This window comes from Dicentrarchus labrax, unplaced genomic scaffold (genome assembly GCF_905237075.1).
Source record: "Dicentrarchus labrax unplaced genomic scaffold, dlabrax2021, whole genome shotgun sequence".
Lineage (NCBI taxonomy): Eukaryota > Metazoa > Chordata > Actinopteri > Moronidae > Dicentrarchus > Dicentrarchus labrax.
Window position 1 is genome coordinate 5,898,839 of NW_026136718.1, and position 25,841 is coordinate 5,924,679.

Here is a 25,841-nt window from a genome sequence, read left to right on the forward strand (position 1 = left end):
TTAAACACATGCATACTGACGCACTGCATCCAGGCACATATTCATTTCATCATATAACTGTTTTTTTGGCTACAGTATATGATTACGTGGCTAGAATAAGAATCTGTGTGTGTGTGTGCATGTGTGTGCGTGTGTCAGGTACTTTCCTCGTTGGCAGCGCAGAAGTAGAGATGCTCCAATTAGAACAATTAGAGGGTGAAAAAGGAGGCAACAGTAAAACACACAAGTGCACGCTCATATTTCACATATTTGAGGCATTTTAGTTTTATGTTTAGTTACAGTTGTTGCTATAGCGCTGAGGCTGCTCTGTGGATACTTATTATGTTTAGAAGATTACCTATATCCTTATCCTGTGTTTGTAATTTCATGTTGAAAATATGGAAAGAATTTGAGGTTGTTCTGTAATTTTGCTCCATTATCAATGCCTACAGGATAAACTCAGATAAAATCAATAGTTTTCATATCACCTGAGTATATTAATGGGTGATAGATTACCAGTCATTTACAACTGCTAGCTTTATTAGATTGCTGTAGTCATCTGAAAGCAGCAACCTCTAATTTGGATCATGTGCTGTACATTTTCAAAAACCATGCACAATAACACACACACATCTGGCATGGACGGTTTAATTTAATCAAGCACCTGGCTCTGGAAAAAAAAAAATTAGTTTATGAAGGACTCTGCTTCTCTGCACACCAAACATGTCAGAGCATAGAACGTGCATGGTTCTCTCACACACACAGCTCCTCTCTCCAGTAACTATCCCTGAACTTCCTCAGCACTGCCTGGTCTCTGCTCAGTAAATAGACACATCATATTTCCTAAAATCAATGTTTAGGTTATTGTAAGAAGGTTATTAAAAGGAGCATGCAATCACAGCATTGGGGACGAAGGCATTGTTTTGCAAATGGAAATATAATAAGTCAAATCTGACTATTTTGATGCAGCCTTATGAAACATCTATAGGTAACATTAAAACAAACCCAGTAGATAGTAACATCATGTGATTTCTGTCTTTGAACACAATACCTGTTAGGATTGATGAATATTTTAGCGGCTTTTAGATACAAAACAAAACTTTGAAGGGATGCGTTTAAATGTAGTGACAATAGTTACAGTGTGTGTTTAGCTATATCTGATCTTAGGGATGATTACAATTAATCGATACATGTAGTCTCCTATTACACTCTAGCTATGAGTAGAATTAGATATTTGTTAGGTTCTACTCTCTTGTTGCAGCGTTACATTGGGCTGTTTTTGAGCATCTTTTTTATAACACTACATGTTAGCTGGGACTGTTTTTATGAGCGTGTGCCGCATGTAATCTGATATTCAGTTATGTGTTAAATATGTCTAGCTTTGTATGTTTCATAAGCTATGCGATGCTGTCAGGGATTATGCGATATGTTAATGTATAAATAAAGCTTTAATCGAGGGGGGGGAAGAATGCATTTGGTATTGTTTGGCAATTTGTTTTGTTTTTTATTTACAATTCATTAATAAACTGCTTGTTAATGTTATCAGTGAGGAAGGAAAAAGCTTACAATTTGCAACCCTGATCTAATCCCCTACATTATTTACAGAAATGAAAGTATTTAGTGTCTCATTTTGAACTGCTGGGCTCCTTGTGGGTTCATAAAGCAGCTTATTCACATCAACAGTTCATACATGCATCCATGTTTGCAGTTCATTCATATGCCAGCTGTTTAGTCCTAAGGTCAGAGCTGTTTTGTCCCTTCCTGAACTATATGAGCCGAGGAAGTGAGTAATGTGAATACCAGAACACACACAGACAACACACCGCTTTGCTACTCCGCCATGCTAAACATGGGCCGAAGCAAGTTTTACATTGTTTGTATGTTCGCATGTGAGAGAGAGAGAGAGAGAGAGAGAGCAGGTGTTCATGCGGACAGTTTGTTTGCTTGTTTGTTTACACGGATGTTGTCATGGTGACAGAATACTTAACAGTGGTCAGTTGGGAGTTAGTTAGTTTGTGGACCAAAGATAGAAACTTTAACACCGACAGTTACACACATTCATAGCTGTCAACTGACCCGAACTGTCAGACGTTTTTGTTCACACAGAAGTTGCTGAAGGAGAGCAGAGATTCATTCATGTTTTTTTTTTACTATGTTGTTCTATTCTGTTCTGCTAGCTCGTTTGTCAGCTGTTATAAACGTGCTCTCTGGCCACCAGGACTTTAATAACACTGTGATTATTATTTATTTATTATGCCAGTAGTTCAAATCAGCCTCATGTATTCAGTCATTGGCAGCTGTTACAGATCTGTTTTTTTTTTTTCCTTTCTGTAGTTTTTAACAACCTCCGACCCAGACCACATTCTTCACAAGAGTTTTTAAGGCTGATCTTATGTTTTTGTGATAAATAGATGTCAAGAGAACTAACTTGTTCTGAGATCTATATCACTGTCCAGGGAATGAAAAATAACACTCACAAAATGAATCAATAGAACAAAATGCACTGCGATTTACAGCTTCGAGGAGGAAACTGTAGAGATTTAAGACATTGTGAACCATGTATTCTGTTGCTATATAAAGGGAGGGCTAAACTCAAATTACATCAAAAACAGTGACTGCAGCAGCTCTGTTCAGTTCAATTCAGTTCAGGTCACATTGACAATACATAAAAACACAGAGTATAATCAGTGTTATGCACCTCTACTTGAGTATACAAAAAAATATATCTTTAATTCCATGACCTTTACATATTTGATGCTTATGTTACATCCTGCCAAGAAGTACAGGCTGAACCAGGATAATCTGTGTTGTAAAGGTGATACACTAATCAACATAACCTAGAGTTAATACTACGTGTACTATAAACATGATTGTCTATGTTTGTAAGTAACACCAACTGTGCAGTTATCTCGAGTATGTCCAAACAGGGAAGATCCAGTTCCCGGAATTATGCTTATCCAAGATGGGAACGTCCAAAAAGTGCAGTGTGTATGTTGATCAGATCAATTGACTCTAATCATTGACTGGGTCTTTGTACTTCACTGGTTTTTGATTTTGTTTTATACTAACGCATCACTGCTGTCAACAACAACTACACACAGTTTCTGGTTTATTACCCACATAGCTAAAACTAATGTATAATGTTATAATGTTCAGTTTTTGTTGAAACTCTTGTAGTGAAGTGTTGGGTCAACTTTCTGATCATTTTGAAGGATATAGTTAATGATGCTGTTAATGAACTGTATTGCATTAGTTATTTCTGTTATTCTCACTGATATAAATGAGGTTAGAAGAAGTTTTATCTAGTTGTTCCTAATAAACTGGCAACTGAGTGTATATGAAGGAAATAAAAACATTATAATAATTGACAAGCTTACCCAAAATGCCAAGCTTCCTAATAAACCTCCTCTACATTTTGTCTTTAGTCAGTTCAGTGAGGCAATAACGTGGTAACATTCAGTAACACAGTGTTTAACATATTGTTTCTGCTCTTCCAAAAAACCAATCATTCTTGTTAGTGCTCCCAAAATCACCCATCTGATCTGGAATGACCGATAGCAGAATATTGTTTATCTCTGCCGTCCAAAATGCATATTACAATTACAAAAATTATTCATACTACTGTTTTCTGATCTGCTGCCGCTATGTGTTGCTATAGCAACATCACGTCACCTCTTTTCTTGTCAGTCTTGTCAGTTGAACTTAAAGATGTGAACAACAAATGAACAATGCTCCTTTGTCCTCTTTCTGGTGAGGACTGTATCACATAATACTTGCTCTCAGTTATGGTTAGTACAGTACATACACTGGATAATGTATGTGTAGCATTGTACATGGTCCCTTATAAAAACATTAAAGTAATTAAATTATGAAAAGAGAACCACCCTGGATTTTATGGTGCTTCTTTACAATCGCTCTAGGCAGCTGCATGTTGCAACCTTTACATATTCCTATTACACAGAAGCTGCCATCTATCATCATGCACCTATCAAATTATGAAACTTTATAAAGTTAATTAAAAAAAACAAACCAACAGGAATCGCGTGGATTAGCTGTTGACGTTGACGTTCCACAGAAACCATTAATGCATGAGTTAGAGTTCACTCTACCTGTCCTGAATAAACAGATCTGGATTTTTTTTATTGTAGGAGCCTGCGGCTGCAATCAGAGGAATGAGATGTGCATAAGGGACATAACATATACTTCATTAATCCCCATTGGGGAAATTCTTTCATAAGGGAAAAAGGGAGTGGAGGAGGAGAACAGAAGGGAGGGGAGAGAGGACGGAGATGAGGAGTGGATGGAATGAGGGGGAGAGAAGAGGGAGAAAGGAGGAGAGGATGAAATCGGGAAGAGATTGTGCCTTGCACAGTACATATCATCCAACTGAGGAGTTGCAGGAATACCACAAAACTCTGCTTGGACAGGAAAAACAAATGTTTGCTAATACCAGTGAACTAAGTAATACTCAAATCTAATTATGTGCAGGTGTCATCTCCAGTGGGCGGGGAAGCCAAACCCATCTCTTTAATGGTGCGGGAAACACTGGTGCCCTGAAGTGTATTGGTGGTCAGTGTTCGGAAATGAGTGACTCAGCGAGGCCTTGTGCCAACACGTTGAGCCAATGTGCCGAAGCAGGGCTTGGCCCGAGGACTCACGTTAACAGGAAGTGCATAACATGGATGTAATAGTAGTGTGGCATTATCCAAACTCATTTAAAAAATGTGATAACGTAAATATTTTGATTTGCAGACTTCTCTGAAGTTGAAGATTAAAACTTGATAATGTAGACTTCCTGTGCAGTACAATTAAGTCTGTGCGCATCATAAAACCTCTAAAAATACTGTGGTAAATTCTCAGTGCAGGAAATGCCAGTGTGCATCGCACCGGGGAATTCTTCTCTGCCTTTTATGTTATCTTTTGCATATAAGGACGCCCCATCATGTATTATTACTTATATATCTAATGACTATAGCATGATCCCGCAACAAAATAATACTAGGACAGAGCGAATGATACAAATCCTACAAATGATCCAAACAGCTCTAAAATCTGTGGTGTAAAGCCACAGATCATTTAGGAGTGAGGATAGCTGTCATGTAGGTTTGTCATTCCATAAACAACTTGATAAGATCTTTCATTACAAGGACACATATCAGACAAGGATTACAGTTCTGCCCTGCCTCTCTGGAACCGCTACCCCCCTCTCCTACCCCTATTTTTTTGTGGGGGGTTTAGGTGATTCAGGAGATGATTACAGATTACACTCCTGACTCACTGTACACCTTCCTGGAAACACCACCCTCGCACACACAAAGATGCCAAGAATTTTCACATGCCTGTATGAAATAGTACCAAGATTTGCTCAGGAAAAAAATGAAAATTGTAACTTCAGCCCGATATTTTCTCTTCCAAACAGTCCCTTTTGCCTTTACTGGAGTCCAGGAGCAACTTGGCTTTGACATTCAGACTGTGCTCCTTTCTCATAGTGTCGGTTATTGTAAATAGGCCAAAAAACATATTCATTCAATGACTGGATCATCATTACCTAATGCCCCCAGGCCTTTATATTGCATGGATTTAATCGACCATATGTTTTGTGGTTTGTTTGAAGTATGAAAAGATTTAGCAGTGACTAGTTTTGGTGAACATTAATGGACCTCTTCTCTGTGGTGAAAAGGAAAAATGCTGAAATGTGAGCAAAAATACAGTCTTGAAAGAATGTTCCCAAGCTTTTTTGCGTAGGACTCCTTAATGCGAAGCCAGTATCTACTTCTGTCTAGTCAAAGTTGCTGGCTGTGAGCTGCAAACAGAATTTCCCTTTTCAAAATGTTGATTTTAAGACGTGGAAAGAGGCTATGCTGTATTTCACAGGAGAAAATAATGATAAAAATCAAAAAAATAAACATGACTTGTGTGGTGTTTCCACTCATGACCCCTTGTGGGTGTCCCGACCCCTAGGATGAGAACCATTGGCATAAAACAATGAAATATGATCCAAATTACACCATATATTTCACCACATATACGGACACCTATTTTCATTCATTTTCTTGATCATGTTTGGGGCTTATGGTGGTATTTTACTCATCAAGTTTATTGTTATGATCTGTGACAGTAAGGCAGGAAGCAGGAGAAAAACAAACCTAATGTTTAAGTGTATTATCTAGACCAGTGTTTCTCAAACTTTTTACATTGTGTACCACCTCAGAAAATATTAGGCTCTCCACGTACCACCATTATGTCCAACGGTAAAATAAATTAGCGTAAGTCGACCTTATTTAGCTATGGACAGTTCATGCAGGAAGCAAGTTTATTAATATAATAAGATTATTTATTGTAGACTGTTGTTGAGTCCTGGACCGGTTCAAGAACATGACTATGTAGCAAGCTGATACTGAAACAAAATATTACAAGAAATGCAAAACGTATTTTTTAATATTATATTATTACTTATATTTATTTCATAGTTTAAGTATTTTCAATCGAAATAATTAATTTATTTCATAAAAAAACATTTGAAAGATTCCTCCATGTACGACTGGAAGCAGCTTACAGACCACCAGTTTTTGGACCACCATTGTTTGAGAACCAGTGATCTAAACCACTTATTCAGAAAGAAATGATTTCCAAATAAGGAGGAATCTGATTCTGATTCTGAAACCAAAACTAAGCACACCTGAAATGTCTGTACATGTACTCACCATCCATTGTATTGTAAACTGAATTTGTGCTCACAGCTGCAGTTAGTATCACAGTTTAAAGTTGCACCAGAAAGTCATTATGAATCTGATAGATGTTTGCTATTTTCTTTGTCCTTCTTTTTTGACTTCATTCAAAGTGTTACTGGCACTACTACTGGACTGTGTCCTGATGTTGCCTAATTTCTGAAAAGGAAGCTGCTGAACACTCTTTGGAGGAATAATAAAACAAAAAAAAAGATAGAAGAAAAAAGATAAACAAGGTTATGGCCCTCATGCACTTTCAGGCTTTCTTAATCTTTGGAAATGTAGTGTGAATAGCTCAAGATCAAAAGACCTACATGTAAGTGGCAGCGTGTATGTGTGTGTGTGTGTGTGTGTGTGTGTGTGTGTGTGTGTGTGTGTGTGTGTGTGTGTGTGTCCAATGCGGGCCATCTGATCATCTCAGCTTTCATAGTGGCAGGATGGGCTCCTTGTATTGTCTGAAAGGAAACCCACACACATACACACGCGCACACACATGCACGTGTCTGGGTGTTATCAACTCTAGACAATACAGAGGAACAGGAGGACAAAGACAGGAGAGAGTGTTGTCCTGAGGGCCAGTCAGCACACACACACACACACACACACACACACACACACACACACACACACACAAACACACATAACATGACCTCATACCTGATGTAATGACACAAGTAGACCTCTTCTACTTGTGTCATCTGCTTCATTAGATGAAATGTAATCGTTTTTCCCAACATTCCTTGAAAGCTGTGTTAAAAGAACACCCCAAGTGCTCCAGGAGCTGATTTATGTTTCAGCCAACACTGAGTCAAGTAGTTAAACTTCATGAGTCTGGAGTGCACCTCGAGTTTCTCAAACATGTCAACACCACGCTGAGATCACATTCTTTATTTTTTGGTTTCATCCCCTCTCTGCAAATAGCAACATTAGGTCACATCTAAATCTTCTTGTAAGTACCAGACCAGTTGGTGGTGTTGGTGTAAGAGGTCCCAAACAAAAAGACTTGGAGAATGAAATATGAGGCTGTGCAGGGAACACAGAGCAGAGGAGGAGGAGGAGGAGAAGGGGGAGGTGGAAGTGGAGGAGAGGAGGGCAGAGAGAGTTTTGTTCGGTGCTGGGGGGCAGGAGTTCGGGGGGTGGGGTGGGGCGGGCAAGAGACAACTCTGCTAAGAAAGAAAGAAAGAAAACTCCTCCCAAACACAGCAGAGCAGGAGGAGGGGCTGGGTGCTCGCAAATCACTCCCCAGAGAGAGAAAGAGAGGAGGGCAGAGCTTGGGATTGTGCGGCAGCTACTTGTTGTTGCCTGTCTGAAGGAGCGTAAGTGTATCGTCTTCCAGCCGGTCAGCTAGTCAACCACTCAGTCATTCAAAGAAACTATGAAATGGACTAATTTTGATTGAAGTATATACAACTGAAAAAAACAAATAAGAGCAAAGATCAGGAAAAGGAGAAGAGGTCACACTGACAGGTAAGAATGAGATCCTTTGTGTTTATGTGAGTGTGCATCCATATACAGTAGGTGTGTGTAGGAATGTGTGTATGTAGTTGGGGATAGCAGGGCAGACAGTTATCTTGACAGTCATCTCCTCTTCTGGATGCACTTCGTCTCTGTCTTTCATCCTCCAACTTCATCCAAACTAAAAAGATAAAAATAGAAAATTCAGTCTTTTCTCTTTCTGGGGCTTCTGTATATTTATTCAACGACACTCCCATGCCTTCTCTCCATCCCTTTCGGGTTGAATTGTTTACAGCTTGCAGTGAGTTAGATTTGCTCAGGGACTTTTTGAGCAATAAGTTGCCATCCCAAGGCGCTGGGTGTAACTGTGGTTGCTGGGATGGATGGTGCTAACTGTAGAAACTCCAGCAGGAAATGATTACATGAAATATGACAGATAAGATCCAGATCATTCATTGAGATTGTTTCTTGTTTTCTTGTTTTTGAGTGAGTTTGACATTTAGGTTTGAGTTAAGGCTATAGCTTTAATATTTTAGAAATTAGTGATTATCAGAGAGGGTATTCAGCATCAGAAATATAACACTTAATATAATTAAAATGAATATGAGTAGTCAAACAACATTAATATGATAAATTAGAGGTTTTGATACAGCTGCTGTCATCAATATTTATTGTAGCATATGATTCCAAATGATCTCTTATCAAACAGCTTTTAATTTTCCTGCTTAGAAACACTTTAAAACGTTGAGTGACTGCTGCTCAGACTGAAACCCTGACCTTTCAGTCATGACAACACATCTTTAAACAGCAAGCCACCCATGAGATGATGACAGAGGCAGACATATGTGTGCATCTGTTTGTTTTTGTGTGGGTGTAGTGTAGTGCTGATGTTCTGTTTGTTGTATGGATAAACACATACATGCAGCAGGTTGTTTCAGACATTAGTCAGTGTCGTGTCTGAACCCAGTAGTGGCGTTGAACAGAGCAAAAGCGATTGGACCTTCAATTAATGCTGAAATGTGTCTGTGGCAGATTCACAGAGCTCAACTTTAACTGTGATGGTTGTGTACTTGCAGTAGCAGTGTTGGAGGGGTGTGTGTGTGTGTGTGTGTGTGTGTGTGTGTGTGTGTGTGTGTGGTGTTGTGTTACTCACCCCAGTCGGATGAGGTGGTTGGTATTCCAGCCAGCCATCAACACTGTGTGACTGGTGGTCTTTTACAAAGACTGACTGACTGACTGACTGACTGACTGACTGCAGAGGTTGAAAGTAAAAATGTAAATAAATATTTTCAAGGCCTTTACTTGACTATAATTTTGGGATACTGGTTGTTAACTTGAGCAGTACCACTTTGTGCAACTTGTGCAACAGAAGAAAATAATCAACTTTTCCTTCTACTACCTTAAGACCTACAACCTACTGAGATATGGCAAGCACATAGAATAGGAAGCAGATTAAACCATCCTGCAGGTACTGAATAAAGTGGACTTCTGGGCAGGAGTTGGCTGAGCTGCAACATCATCAACATCAACAATGTAGCACTCTGAATGGAGCATTTGGAGATTTACTTTTGATACTTAAAGCTGTAATCTGCAACTTGAAGGAGATATGGGTCATTTGCTTTCTCTTCATAGTTGGAAAGAAAGATACCATTCTCATGTCTGTGCACTAAATATGAGGTTGCTTAGCTTTAAAAGAAAAAATCCAAATACCAGCATCTCTAAATCTCACTTATTAACACGTTATATCCTGTTTTTTAAAAATGTACAATGCTGAAATTTCTGGTTTCACAGGGAATTAAGTACAGGAACCTTGAAGAGGCCAGTGACTTCCTGGAGTCTTGTCGTCAGCTAACCGCCTGCTGGCTCCAGCTTGATATTTAACATACAGACAAAAGAGCGGCGTTGATCTTCTCGTTTAAGTCTTGCAAAGAAAGCAAAGTGGCACATTTCTTTAAGTTAATGTATTTTTTTTCTGCATTTAATGCTGTTAGATATCAAGACTGACACACTTAAACATGATTGTGTTAATGTGAGTAACATAAACACAAGTTACACCATCGCCTGTCAAGTTAGCATGTTATTTTTTAACTTTAGCAGTTAATTATGGGATTAATTGAGGATTGTCAAGGACATTTGAATTGAAGCTATAAAGTTGTTGCACACAAAAGACATCACAAGAACAACTCTGGATGCTTTGCCATCTCTGATGTAGTTGGAACATCATTTCAAGTACAACTTGGTTTTGTTGTGCAGGACTTTACTTTTGATGGATGACTTTTATTTAGTACTGTTATTTTAACTTAATTCAGGGACTAAAACCTTTTTCCAGCACTCTCTGACTCAGCTGGCTCTTGCTCTGTGTGACTGACTGAATGACTGGCCCACAATGTGCTGATCAGTGACTGTACATGGACAACACATTTTTCCCCACTCTGTCCATTTCTACATTGAGCATACACACTCAGGGTAGGTAGGTAGGTGGTGTGTGTGTGTGTGTGTGTGTGTGTGTGAGAGAGAGATATACACAGAGATTCAAAAGTATTAAATGGCAGCTACTGCTGTGGGATTTAATAACCTCATTAATATGTTGCACACATACTTTGCACACACACACACACACACACACACACACACACACACACACACACCACCTGGTAGGCCTACGCACTGAAGAGCGCAGTAGGACACCTCTCTCTCTCTCTCTCTCTTCAACAAAGGCTGGCTCTAAACAGCGGTCATGTGACAGTTGTTCCCATTGTTCACTTCTGGCCAGGGGTGGTTTTGCTAATGCACTGGTGTGTTTATGTGTGTGTGTGTGTGTGTGTGTGTGTGTGTGTGTGTGTATTTGTGTTCATGCCATGGCAGGAAGACACTTTAAGCTCGCTAGAGGAAACCCCTTATTCCCAAGCATGTTGATATTCGTGTTGTCCTCCCTATTGTGTGTAAGAGTAATACGATACCATTAGTGCAACATGTGACAGCTGATGTTCAAAGTCCATTTAATTTATAAATCATATAACTATGTAGAGTACGTTCTTAATCTACAAGCTTATTTTGTATTATGTAAACCATGGACTTGTTGAACCACCTCAAGGACCACTGGTGGTCCCCAGACACCCAGTTTTAAAGCCAGTACTTCAGTGGATTAAAGACAAAGCCTTTCTGAATCCTGACTGATGTGTATGGTTAGCTAGAGAGACGGGCTGGGTGGATGGGTGGGGGGATTACATTAAATTAAACTAAATTTATTAGGAAAGTTATGTCCTGCGTGTCCCTGTGAAATAGAATTATAGAAAGAAAGGGAGAGATAGTGAAAGGGAGGAAAGGAAGCGAGAGAGATATTTGTTTTATTGCTAGTAATCCTTTATAATGAGCTGCCTGCCGTCTAAATGTTTATACTGCCATTTCCTCTTCCTGTTAATCTGCACTGGTTTCCCACCCAAGGCCTCGTGTATGTTTGTGTGAGAGTGTGCTTGTGTTCCCGACCCAAGGACTTTACTCGTGTTTGTGTAATAATATTTTGTCTTTTATACCATAGTCAAGGAAAATACCTCTGATTGGATGGCAGGTGTCTATTAAAATGTTAGAGTTGTACTGTAAATTCTTATTTCAGAGTTTCATAATCTTATCCTCAATGTAGCCTGGTTCCACACCTCTAAATTGCTATCCACTGCAGCCAATATATCTGCCAGTCTTTGCTTGTTACAGATATAATAATAGTCCATATCTCCAATCAGAGCTTTGTAAGGAAGAATTTAAAATGGAAAATGTCCTTTTAATGTGCCAAAGCTAGAAAGAGGATGACAGAACAATTGCCCCAAAAATGGCAACAATTGTCTTCTCAGGGATTTGGTGAATAAACATTCAGACCCAAACAGAAATCCATTGAAATAAACACAATGTCGTACTGAGTATAAATGAATTATCAGGTTGTCCTCCGTCCCCCTCAACATAGAACTGTTTGGAATAATTTAGGAGTGTAACTATAGGTTTATATCATGGCCATCAGTTTTAATTAGCTACCAGTTAATTTACTATTGAAAATAACCTAAACTATACTACAAATTAACTTTAAATAGTGGATGAACTTTTAAAATTAGCTTCCATTCTTATTCCTTGGTAAATGGTGATGACATGTGTGATAATATCCCAATATAGAAAATAATGGACTTTTGCCAACGCTCTCCTTCTTCCACATGTGTTTGTGTGTGAGGCAGAGTGATGTAGCCGCTGGCTGAGCAGCTGTAGGGAGGAGAGGAGGAGGCAGGAGGAGGAGGAAGAAGAAAAAAAAGAGAAAAGTCTATTATTTCGAGAGGTGGAAGGACAAAGGACAGAGAGAAGGTGACGAAGTGTGGAAAGCAAAGGAAGAGCTGACATCATGATGGAGAGACAGAAGGAGGGAGGGGATGTCTGTGTGGAGAGGGGCACAACGTTGGAAAAGAAAGGGAAAGATGGATGTGCAGGGATGGAGTGAAAAGGAGAGAGAGGAGTGATTTAAATAAGGCAGAAAAGTGAAATAAATAGTGTGGCAGGAGTAAATGGGGAAGAGGAGAGGGGAGAGGATAAAGGAGAAAGAGATAGATAGAAGGAGTGAGATTTTTCACACCGTCACTCCAAGTTGAAATGACTTCCTATAGCTCTTAGCATGAATAATTTATTTATAAGATTCATCGACAAAGTATTCATGTGCGTAAGTGCTGCGTGTCTGTGTTTTCCCTCAGTGAGAGTCAGTCCTTTCTCCTCTGCAGGGGAGGGTGTGTGTCTGGCAGATGGTCAGAGCCCACACACACACAATTACACACACATAAATACACACAGCTGACCCTCCCTGAGGGTCTTATAATAGGTCGTCCTCCTGTAGTCGTTCTGCCCCTCAGAGGAATCCACACTCTGACCCAGCATGCCTTCGCAGGACTTTTACAGTGTATTTGTGTGTGTGAGTGTGTGTGTGTGTGTGTGTATAAACTTCACTTGTCATGCTTAAGTCTTGAACTGGCCAGCTGTTCCTCTCTCTAAACCTTTATTTGCATTTTTATTGACATTCATCATCACAAGCTGGTGGCTCAGTGACCCCCTGCTAAAGTTGGGTTTAGTTCCCATTTATATTCAGTTCCTGGTTTCCTGTATTTGCTGATCTCCAACGCTCATGGATCTTTAATCAGATGTTTTATCTCTCCTTGATATTTGTATTAACAAAAAAAAGAGCAGTGCACAAGGCACCGAGGCAGCAGGTCTCTGAATTTAATGTGACGTTCACTGTTGTTTTCACCAGTTGAAATGAACATTGTTCGTACGCGGTGTCTGTACCACTCTCTTAACGCCACTCTCAAATCACAAATGTACAACGTGTTTTCGTGGTTTAACAAAGTCACCTCTAATCAGAGTTTTTCTTGGGAAAAACCACAGTACAATGAACTTTTGCTGAAACAAACTAGTTAATTGATTTGATAAAATGCTATCAAACTCCAACCCTACTCCCTGCACACAGGCTATCAACATGCATACATCTGATCTGTGTTTTGCATATCTTGTAATATGATTTTCTATTACCATACTGAGTCCCTTTGTACAGGAGCAAATGTGTCCACAAGGTATTCATACCACACACTATCCCCACAACAAATCACTTACCTAAGAAAAACGGGCTTTACACAGTACGCTCTCACTCCAAGACATGACACACCAACATATGCAATATTTAACTGTAAGAAATACTCTCACATATTAGGAAACAGGCTTGTTTTTTTCTTACTGGGAGTCAGATAAGAAGATCAGTATCAGTTTTTATACCAGTGCATTTAGTGCAGAGCTACATTCAAGATATATTTAGTTTAGCACAGTGGAAGCAGAGGAAACAAGTAGCTTGGCTCTATGAAAGGTGACTTCTAACCAATGCTAAGTTGGTCCTATTTACACATCATATGTTTGTACTGAACAAGTAGAAACAGGGAAAAAAATACATTGTGGATTAATGAGCAGTTGGCATACACAGCGGCTGACCACCAAGTGTAAGTGGTGTTTGTGTTTACACACTTCTGAACAAAATCCTTGTTATTCTCGTGTCATTGGTGGCCAGCTTGTTGAATATCATACATTTAAACAGTCTTTATGCTAAGCTAGGCTAATCAGATTGTGGACAGTGTATCTACTGAGATCTTCTCATTTAACTCACAGCAAGAAAGCAAACAAGCATCCCAAAATAAGTATTCCTTTCAATGCTGTAGGTATTGTTTGTTGTGGGTAGTCTCTTGTTATTAACTTGTGGCTGCACCTTTTTATGCAAAATCATTTTCTACCACATAATTACAGTTTAGTCAGTTCACTTTGCTCATTTCTTCAGTTCAGGTAGTTGTTTCCACTCTCCACACTCTGCTATTAAGAAATGTTGATCATGCTTGGCAGCACTAATTAAATTTAACATCAACTAAGGACATCATTTTAACCAATAAGAACTTTGACAGTAGATTCTCAGCCGTTTTTTAAATCTAATTATTCACCAGCAGCCATGTTGATCACCTTGATTCAAAACACTTGCCTCTTCAACACTATTTACAGTGTCGAGCCCCACAGTCTCCTTCGCACTTTCTGTGATCATAATCAGGTTTTCCAAAGGGAGACACAATAACAGCCGGCAGATTTTAAGGTTTGATGAGATTAGAAGTAGGGAGGGTTTCGTACCATTCAGTCTGCCAACATGTTTGCCAAACATGTCTGTCAGCTCGTGGTATTTTAGTTTGTACAGTATGACTAACTGCTGCATGCTGAGTGATTCAGAGCAGAAGATATAGCAGGCTGTCCAGTCATCATCACACGGCAGGGGATTTTATCAAGAACCTGTCCAGTGTTTTCCATCACTACCAACCTATCTGTCCTGTCCATCTCCTGTGTATTTATATCTGCTTGTCTGTCTGTCATTGGACAACATCTACCGCATGAGCAAATTAAAAAAGTTGCTTTTTGAAAGGTCTGAGAAGAAGCTGGTTTTATGGTGAATATAAAGAATCTGAAGCAATCCCCAACGCTTTGAAATAAAATAAATAAAATGACCATGTCCTCCTCACTGTTTCAATTATAAAAGAAAATGTCTTGTTGTTTTTAGTTTAAACTTGAAACTTTTGATAAAGCTAAGATTTGAATTTAATTATAGAACTATATAGAATTATTGTACTGGCTCTCTTTATGTGTGTCTCATGTGTCTGACTGTATGCCAGTGTGTGTTTGTGTGTTTCAGATCATATGTCTTTACAGCAATGTATTGCACCTCACCCTTATGTCTTGTTTTACCGTGGTTACATAACTGTGTCCCGCTATAGTGTGTTAGGTTATACACCTGGAGGAAATCCTACCTGTGAGGTTAATCACTAACTTTTCTTTATGTATTTTTCACCTTAATAAAGTAATTTGTCTGTAGAAAGACCAGATCAACTCTTCAAATCCAAAGCTTTTAAGTGTTGGTAAAAGATAAGTTTCAGGTCCTCTGTGTCTGACTTTGTGTTTCTGTTTCTTTCCAGAGTTGAGGATGATGGCAGAGGGGCGTTTTGCCAGTCTGCCCAGGTCCCTCCATGCACACCACACCCTAGGAGGAGGCACTGCACACCCTGGAGTCCCCTCCACCTCCCTCGGTGTGCCCAGCAGCAGCACCTGCTCCTCCAGGAGGCTCCAGGCTTCCCTCGCCTCCTCCATGGACCTCCTCAGCTCCAGACCTGGGTCAGTTGGTGGTATTCAAAGAATCCTGGCACAGATTTGGGTCTGACTGACATAGCTAGTTAAGCAAGCCTATATACAATATGCTGGCATTTCTTTCCTGTCTTTTCTGTAAGGCAATCCAGGTTTTAGAAGATTTTGTTACGTTAATAAGCAGGCAATTACAAAACAATTTGGTTCCCATGACAGAAAAGGTCAGAAGTAATCATCTGCTTCTCTAATCTTTGGTGATGCTTCTACAATAGATTGTTTAAGTATCACAACTGCATTCTGTGTGGACAAACCCTGTTCAAACCCACAAACCATAATTTAAACTGTAAGGAAAACCCAACATTTTCTAAAAATGCCAAATATGTTAAGGCTGAATTAGAGGACAATATCTATAAAATGAGACATCAAATGTTTGCATTAGACGTTGAGGAGACATAAACATCTAAATATCTGTGTACAGTAAGCAGCATCAAAGGGCTTCAAAGAAGTGTTGGAACAAGTTGACACAGAGTACGGTATACATGGGATGCTGTCAGAGAGTGGAAAGGAACATTTCCACTTATGTGGAATCTAGTAAAACAAATGGGTTTAGGAGGCTACAGTCGCATCTGGAAGGGGATTTTTTTAAAGTAAAGTCTTCACAAAGGTTTGGGGTGTTTTAATTTAGTTTGAGCTTACTTCAATTTAATATTTTTCTCCTCCTCTTTCCCGTTTCGTTCCCCCAGTCTCCCTCCAGGGCACGGCAGCAGCCTATCAGAGAGGCCCTCTGCTGCCTACCAGCCAATCTCCATACATGGAACACTGCCTCGACGCAGGAGAGGAGGGGTCAACATCCCCCATGGAAACTACACCTGGGACCCCAGAGCCAATCACACGCAGCAGATTCTTAGCGGGAACATGGCACTGGCTCCTGGATCCATCCATCAACCCATGACATCTCCGCTGGTCCAAAACGTCATTGATGACTTTCATGGCTACAGGTAAACACGTGCACAAACTCACATAATTATGCTGATGTTCTCATTTTAAACAATACACAAAACTGCATTTTGACATTTACAATTTTTGTCTGTGATTTTGTCTTCAACATTCATGGCAAATTATGTTTTTTATATCACAGAGCAGTTCCCTAATCAATGTTGCCAAACACTCCACTTTTGAGATTCAAAAACTCTGCCTCAAAAGAATATTTAGTGGGAACATCAGCTAAGGTCAGTTTGCATTTTACAGCAGTTATTTTTGGACTCCAGTAGTGACCCAGAGACACAGCAAATAGCAAAAACCTGTCAAAAATACATCAAAATTGGGTGAAGTGATGTGAGGTGTAGTAGCCTAGAAGCATATCATGTAACTGCAATGCTGCCAGAGACCTTTGTTACATGTCATCTCTTGGGTTTCCCCATGTTTCCTGTCTGTCTCCCCCACTATATCAATAAAGGCAAACATGCCAAAATAACAACAAAAAAACATGGAAATGCCCATAGAAACTTCTCAAACCTATCCTGTAGCAAGATCCACTTCTCCACTGTTGATCCGGATGCTCAGTATGGAGTTTGTTGGAGAAGTTCCTATGGACTTCGTGATATGTTCTGACAAGGTATTTGTTGGTATTGTTGTGCCTCTGGTCTACCACTGGAACCAGCAGTTGTAATCGCTGTGAATCCGTGCTGCTGTCTTTTGTGAAGGAGCAAACTTCAGAAGCAGAACCACTTTTCAAACCTGTAGGCAGTAAGTATTCATTCTCAATAGATAGATATTGGTTGAGTATATCTTTGAAGGAATACATTGTCAGCCTAAGCATTATGTTGGCACTTTTTATCAGCTGAGATTTGCCATGCTCTAGAGGAAAAGCTTTATTTATACGAACCATTCCTCTTCAGAGTGAGTACCCAGAAAGAGTTTGGAGTTGGATGGAGAAAGGCGAGTCTGCAAAGAGCCCTGAGGGGGTGAAGGAGCTAGCTCAACTTCAGAGGGAACACACACACACACACACACACAGACAGACAAACACACACACACACACACACACAGACAGACAAACACACACACACCTCATCCCTCATCGTGTCCTCCCATCTTTCTATCTCTAGTGTAGGGTTACCGCAGACTGTATCTGATCTGTGTGTGCACATGTGTGTCTGTGTGTGTGTGTCTGTGGGTGCGTGTAGCCCCCAGCATGTGGGTTACCTTTGTAGGTCAGGGTGTGGCAGGACAGATCACAGATTACTTTGCACTCTTTGTCTACTCTCTCTATCTTTCTGCCTCCATGCTGGATACATTTCAGACGCTGCTGACATACAGCAGGACAATTTGTCCAGGTCAAATTCAACCTGCGCAGGTGGCTAAATAATGAACAGCATCATACCCTCACTCTGTTTTTAATCATTCATTCATTCATTCATTCATTGAAGTTAGTGCAATTTTATGTGTGTTATGTCCTTCTACTTCTTACTTTTGAAATGTCAAAGCAAGCAAAACTGGGAGCAGTGCTGGTTGTTAAACAGTCTGACAGCAGCAGGAAGGAAGGACCTACAATATCTCTCCTTCACACATTTGGGGTGAAGGAGTCTGTCGCTGAAGGAGCTGCTCAGTGTACTGATGGTGTCCTGCATGGGGTGGGAGACATTGTCCATCAGTGATGATAGCTTTGCTATTATCCTTCTCTCTCCCACCACCTGCACTGAGTCGAGGGGGCAACCCAGGACAGAGCTGGCCTTCTTAATCAGTTTGTCGAGTCTCTTCCTATCGACTGCTGAGATGCTGCTGCTCCAGCAGACCACTCCAAAGAAAATGGCTGATGCCACAACAGTATCAAAGAAGGACCTCAGGAGCTCTCCCTGCACTCCAAAGGACCTGAGTTTCCGGAGCAGATAGAGTCTGCTCTGGCCTTTCTTATAAAGTGCATGAATGTTATGAGTCCAGTCCAGTTTATTGTTCGGGTGAACACCCAGGTACTTATAAGAGTAGAATAAGCATATTGGTCATACCTAAAGCTGTCTGGAGATCAAAGAACAGCACTAAGTAATAATTGAATTTACCTACTAATGGCCTCAAAACCACAAAGGAGACTCTTATATGTGAGTGACAGTTGGTATGAGGTACAGGGTATCTCTTCATACACATACATTTACTTGGACTAACCTGGAGAGTAAAGTCTCAGAAAATGTTTCCCCCATGTTTCTAAGTAAGGTTGATTTAAAAGATTGCAAGCAACACGGTTGAGTTTTCTATAAAAAGATTAAGGAGCATATATCTCTAAGGAATGTAACCACTGGCCAGTTGGTCTTGACTTTCCAATCGCTCATGCTGTTTGCTGACCTATGACTCCTGACCTTATGTTGCACTAGCTCCTGATTGGTCGGTTTGTCTTTCTGTTGACCTCCCTGGGCAGCTCAGCAGACCACCAGGAGAGGAGGAGGGGGGAGAGCAGAAAGAAAGAGTGGAAAGGAAAAGGGCAAGGAGAGAGATGAGAGGGAGTGCTGAGGAGCTACAGACAGTGATGGATTGTTGACACATGCAACTTTTCCTTTCATCAGCATAGATTAGCTGACGTTAAAACCCTTATGAATTGCCAATTTATCTGTTGATTATGTTTTGATTAACTTCCTCTGTTATTTTAGATCAAATAAAAAGCTTAAACCAGTGATTCCCAACAGTTTTCTTTAAAGGAGCTCTTTTCTATCATTACTACCCCTGACTAAGTGACATATTCTATGGAGTTTATGTAAAATGCGCGATTTGGTTGTTTATTTCCTGTGAATATTGAATATAGAAATGATTTTTCCTGATATTTTTGGGGAATGTTTGATACAAATCTCTTAAAAGGTTGTTTTAACTATGTACTTTTCTAATGCAGGACGAAGCTGTTTATCAGAGAGTGAAAAAAGTTCAGGTCGTCAAAGTTTAAAAATAACAATTTCATTTAGTTTTCTTCAAATAAATTCATATAATCATAAAATTCTGATATATAGGCCTATTGTGTATAGTTTCATACCTTTTTCTTACACACCTTAAAATAAAGAAGGCCTTGCAACCCCCCACGATGCTTTGGCGACCCCTAGAGGGGGTCCTATCCCCCAGGTTGAGAACCACTGGCTTAAGCCAATTACTTAAAAGGGTAGTTTCAACTGTTTTTACACTATATTGACTTTTAAATTGCAAAAGATGGCACATTAATGAGCTAAAAAATCCAAACCATGTTCATACCTGAGGATTTATTGCCCTGGTATAACCCCTGACAAACTGAAGGAGAGAAAGAGCAGGTTGTGATAGAGGGATGCTTTAGTGCTCCAACTAAAAGGGAGGATGTGAGATGAAGGGCTCCACAGAGACTCACCTCCAGGTTTAAAAAAAGCAAAATTTTCCATTTAAAGCAACATGGGAGAACACATTTCTATTTGTGGTGTAATAAAATATTTAAAAATGCCAAGGAGATAAGCACTGGAAAGACGTGTTCGTCTTGAATTGGAAACCAGCCTGTTATCTGTACCAGATTTGTCATCAACATTTCTTATATTTATTTAATTTATTGCATACCAACTGCTGGAACAGTATTCTATGAAGATTAGTGGATGGCATTGAAATACTTCATAGCATGGATCAGAAACACAGCTATTAACAGCAAATACTGACTGTCTGTGGAGCTGTATCATGAAAACACACTGACCTCTGTAGGCTGCCATCAGACCCTGCATGCTGCTCATGAACTCTCTCCCTTGCTCCCACTGTCACTCTCTCTCTCTCTCTCTCTCTCTCTCTCTCTCTCTCTCTCCCTCTCTCTTACTCTCTCCCACACACACAAATATGGTTTAGTCCCTCACTGAAGCCAGTTGTGGTCGCGCTGAGTATTGTGTGGTGAAGCGCAAAGAACAACGGTAGCCAGAAAAAGACTGTGGCGAGTGCTCGCCTGCTTCTGCCCTCCCTACTCTATTTTTTTTCCCTTTCACCCGCTTCCACTCTTTCTGTCTTCCGTGCTCCGTCTCTTGTCTGTGTTGCAGGTCAGTTTTTGTGGTTGTAGAAGCAGAAAAACCCAGTGTCTGATGCTGTTTCAGCAATATGGACAGAAAAAGGCCAAGTTAGCTGCGGTCAGCTTGTGTAGTCTGGAATGCCTGGCCATCTCACGCTGACCACACTTTGTTTCAGCTCTTTTGGTGCTGTTGTCAGGCTTTCTAAACCTTATCAGGGAGGAATAGAAATCATCCACCCAGATGCAGGATGGAGAGACCATCCTTCACCTGACGACCTGAGTTTAAGACACTGACTTTCTATCAGCTCCGGGGCTGCTGCTTGAGACTGACCTTTGACCTCCCTGAGTGGAAAAGGGAATTTCCCTCAGTTGTAGCACATTCAACTCCAGGAGGGTTTATATGGGTGTTGTCTGGTATGTGGTGATTCTCATCGTTCCTACCTCAGACTAGAGAGCCAGGGCAGGGTTACGAGGGGCAGGTGGTTGGTGTGGTGAAGGTTTTGGGGCCAATCTGAAGTCCAGCCAACCACTGACTCCAACGAAGCAAGATATACGGCTACAGAAAGGGGTCAACGTCAAACTGAATGTCTGATTTTAGTTTACATTTGAGACTGCAAAAACATCCTGTGTTCTTCTTCCTCATCCTCCTCTTCATCTTCCGTTTTCTTCATCCACGGCAGTGAAGCTAAACTATGACCACCGGTCACTGATCACTGTAAGGTTGATGATGATGATGATGTGTTTTCTAATATTTTATAAACTAAACGATTAATCAATTAAAAGCTGTGGACAGATGAATTTACAATAAAATGATTGTTAGTTACTACTCAAATAATGGATTGATCACAGTGTATTTGCAAGTACAGCAACAGATAGAAGACATTTCTAAATGTTCTCAGAAGAAAAACTCCATTGTATAGTTAATGAACTTTCTATAGTTGATTGACAAAACTCTCCGGGATATAAATAATATTATAAAGCATGAAATACTCACCCTTGATGGTCAGCAATTGTGCAGTGCTCCTGGCACCATCAGACACAGTTGTTCAGCCAACAACTGATGTGCCCTCTGTTGTGAGGACAACTCACTGTAGACCATAGACCATGTAGATATGCTGGATTAGGCATCTGTAGACCTGAAACTGGATTGGTTGCAATATACTGAGCTTTCTAGGCTCTGAGGTTGATGGAGAGCCTGTGAGCACTCCACCTTCTATGAATAATGACTATACATTGTTGTGAATGGAGGCTTCTGTTCAGTTACATAACTAAATCCCACTCATTATTTGGGGCCATATTAAACTGAGAGGGCTTACAGCTAAACATATTTAGTTTGGTAAGTAATGGACTGTGCTAATATTCCCGTGGGAACACCACTCTAGGCTTAAGGGATTTAAACTACCAACCGTGCTAACGTAGTCTGGGATTTGAGCTAATTACCTCTTTCACTGAGCCCCTGGCTGTAAGCCTCCTGTGGAGAGAGACTCTGAGCTACATTAATACACTCAAGTACCAATATTCGAGGCAAAGACAGAGAGCAATGGAAACAATAAGTTCATGTTCAGTAAGGAACACAATATGAGGACCTTATACTTCTGTCCAAAACAAACAAAATCCCCAAATACAATTCCTGAACCTAAGTTTTCTGTATTCTGAACTTTAAACAAGAGTGTCTAAGAAAAGCAAATGAAAAAGTGGCTACAGAGAGTCAGCGACGCACAGAAAGAAGATGGCAAACTGTCTGATGTGGTTGTTGTTTGGGTTGATGAAGAAATCAAAGAAAATCCCGCTGGTGCTGTTTGTATGTGTGTGCTCTAACCTCTCTGTGAATTTGTCAGTGGACTCCGAAGGGTAGGCGTGTGGCCGCGATGTGTGTTATGGTGGGGGAGGAGAGAGAGAGAGAGAGAGAGAGAGAGAGAGAGAGAGAGAGAGAGAGAGAGAGAGAGAGAGAGAGAGAGAGGGTTTAGGGAGGGAGGCCAAGTCAGGCAGGCAGTGAGTGAACATGTTTACCACTGACTGAGAGAAAGAAAGAGTGAGAAACAGGCAGCAAATGGGACAGAGACAGAGACAGAGACAGATTTTAAGCAGTTCAGTGTGAGGTTTGGTTTCACTCGACTTTTTTCTTTCAGAGGAACTCACTTGCAAAGTGAACTTGGGACAGTCTTACCCTAACAGTTAACTCTGTATGCCACCTTTACAGTGCAGCTGTACCTTCTAGGCCTAGCATATGGCATATACACGGATCCCTGTTTGGACCAGTGACATCCGTTTGAACCTTTCCACACCTCCACTGAACTGTATCCTCTCCTAAAAGAGCTGAGCAGTGTTTGAATCTTTAAAGAAAACAGCATCAGCACCAGTCAGGGACCCACCTGGACCTAACCCAACCAGCTCAGCAGTTTATGCGTAATAGGAACTATAGGGAGGAATTGAAGATCAGCGTCGAGCAGTTTGGATCCAGTAATAAGATGTGTTCACTAAATAGGACCATGTCTCTGTCTGTGTTCCCCAGGGAGCCTGCTGCCGGCCTGGACGCCACAGTGGACTATGTTAAGGTAGGAACAACAAATGTGCTTGTTTATTTACAGAATATCTACAAAACTGGCACAGCTGCTGCTGCCACTATTAATATTGTAACTGCAAATAAGACCTGGATTGTGGTGTGTTAAATCCTGGTTTTATGGATTTATTCTTTTCATTAGAAACATGGGAATTGTTGTAGATATTTTGCCTGTGTGACCGTATACAGAAAGACAGATTTAAGTTCTACAGACATGGACTGTTTTTCCTATCACTCCAATGATGCACATACACATAAAACATTAAATTATTTGCACACATTTAAAGGGAATTTACAGTATCTCTGCAACTGGTTGTACTACTAAGATACACACACAAGCAACCTTTTAATGCGCAACACAGTCATAAGGTGCATAAACACTTAATTCCTACATTTTGGTAGGTTAAATTAATTTAATTAAATGCCTCAAGTGTAAAAGATTTAGTGAAAATCTCAGTTAATTGATTGAATCCATCACCATCAGCAACTGTACTTTGACAAAAACTGTATTATTCAGTCGTGGGCTTCCATGTAAACATCACTCATGGGACAAGTTAATCCAATTGGCCCTGGGCTACAAGAATGATACACCTCTAAATCATATGTTTGGCACTGTGCTTTGGTTGTCACACTGCTGTAAATCATATTCACACACACACCACCTGAGTCCCAGCTAACCTCAGCCAGAGAGTGGTGACGACTGAAAGGTGATCATTCAGTTATCACAATTTAATCTGACTGACGGATGATATGCTTTACTGGCCATGTTTCTACTCTTTCTGTCTATGTCTTTGCCTCCCTTATTATACTCTTCCTGTATAAATTCTATGGCCAGTTATCAAATCTAAATGCTTTTTGAATATAAACCACATAACACTGAGTATGACATACTGTCAAATGCTGGAAGTTGGCCCCAAATGCTTGGTCGGATCAAATATTGCCTGATTTAAATTATGATTTGGTTATATTATTCTGGCTTTCAGCCTGAAGTTTGTGCATTTTGTGTTGAAACAACAGCATTAAACAGCCACTAATATGAGGAATCTGACTTACTTTAAACAGACAGACAACCAATCCAAAAGAATTTAGCTAAATTGAACATTTCCCTTTTAAATAATGACATTCTGAACCCCCACATGGTTATTAAGACAAGAAGTCTTAATAACAAAGAAAAGCTAAACTACTTGGTCTTGGTTTTATTTTGACACCATATTGCAGAAGTGAGTTTCATCAAAATCGCATATAATCGTTGGTTTAATAGTATTTACAGTGTAAAGCAGTTCTTACTACTGAGATAGTGCTTCCTCATTTTTCTTTTTTTTCTCTCTTTTACTATTTATCTCTTCTCCATCCCTCCCCCAACCATCCATTCCTCTCTCTTCCTCATCCATCACTCCTTTCTAACATCTATTAGCTCATATGTTTGGATGCTGACACCTTAGTCTGAAAAGCAAACTCAGTTCTTCCCACGCGAGCTGGTCGCGCATGTGGGAGCCAACCACACACACACACACACACACACACACACACACACACATTCACAAACACACTACTCAAATTAGGTTGTGTTCAAGTGTCAACAGAGTGTGTGTGCTGACTGCAAATGGAGCTACTGTATCTCACGTATTATATAATATGTGTGAAAGTGTCGCTGTCAGCTCTGGTACCCCAGGTGTGTTTGCATTTCAACAGTGGATAAAAAACACACACACACACACACACACACACACACACACACACACACACACATATGCACAGACAGTACAGGTGCTCTGTGTCATACCCAGTGGAAAGGTCAAAAGTGCAGTGAGGTTGCATTGTTTAGTGCAATCAGGCCATTGATGTACTACAAGTGCGTAGATATCAGTATGGATGTATGCAGGGAAGGAAGTGTCTGTGGAGAACAATCGTATAAAGATATCCCCTCTCTTGTTTGACCGTAGACCGATTTCTCTCCTGGTGGAAAGTCTCATTTACAATCTTGTTTGATGTCTAAATTTTGCTTATTGTCTGATAAGCTGGTTTCCCGTAATGAAAGGAAGTAGACAAATCTCTTTGAGCTGATACAGGGTGCATTTATTACAAAGGAGTAAAATATTTATTTTTGGCTTTCCACATTGTTACATTTTAAAAATAAATGCACAAATACTTGTGTGGCAGTTTATACTGTTAAATAAATGCCCTGTTCAGCTACTTACATTATCACTTTGACAGGCAAGCAAACACATGTGATACAGTGGGGCTGATGTGGCTAAACTTGGTTTAATGTTGGGAAATATGGCCAGATTAAAAGACAGGCAGAGGCAGAAAACTTGAACAAACAGCTCACTGATTTAAAGTGGAGAAAAATGTGATGTCAAGTATTCGTGTGAACAAGTTAGAGTTTAGCATCATTAAAATAATCCGGCATTGTCAATGTGATCAAACCACCCACAGAGTCTAGACAACACAGATTAGT

The 25,841-nt window shown here is 40.2% G+C and overlaps 1 protein-coding gene across 2 annotated transcripts in view; it reads left to right on the top strand.

The window, feature by feature from the left end:
- bcar3 (BCAR3 adaptor protein, NSP family member) overlaps nucleotides 1–25,841 on the top strand; it is a 69,815-nt gene that overhangs the window by 15,922 nt on the left and 28,052 nt on the right. The window contains exons 1-4 of one of the 2 annotated variants that reach the window (XM_051377991.1): nucleotides 7,992–8,174; nucleotides 15,674–15,869; nucleotides 16,583–16,837; nucleotides 23,336–23,378. In XM_051377991.1, the coding sequence (XP_051233951.1) occupies nucleotides 15,682–15,869; nucleotides 16,583–16,837; nucleotides 23,336–23,378 (486 nt within the window). In that variant the 5' untranslated portion in view covers nucleotides 7,992–8,174; nucleotides 15,674–15,681. Of the gene's footprint in view, nucleotides 1–7,991; nucleotides 8,175–15,673; nucleotides 15,870–16,582; nucleotides 16,838–23,335; nucleotides 23,379–25,841 lie in introns of those variants that run through there. The other variant, XM_051377990.1, reaches the window with a different exon arrangement.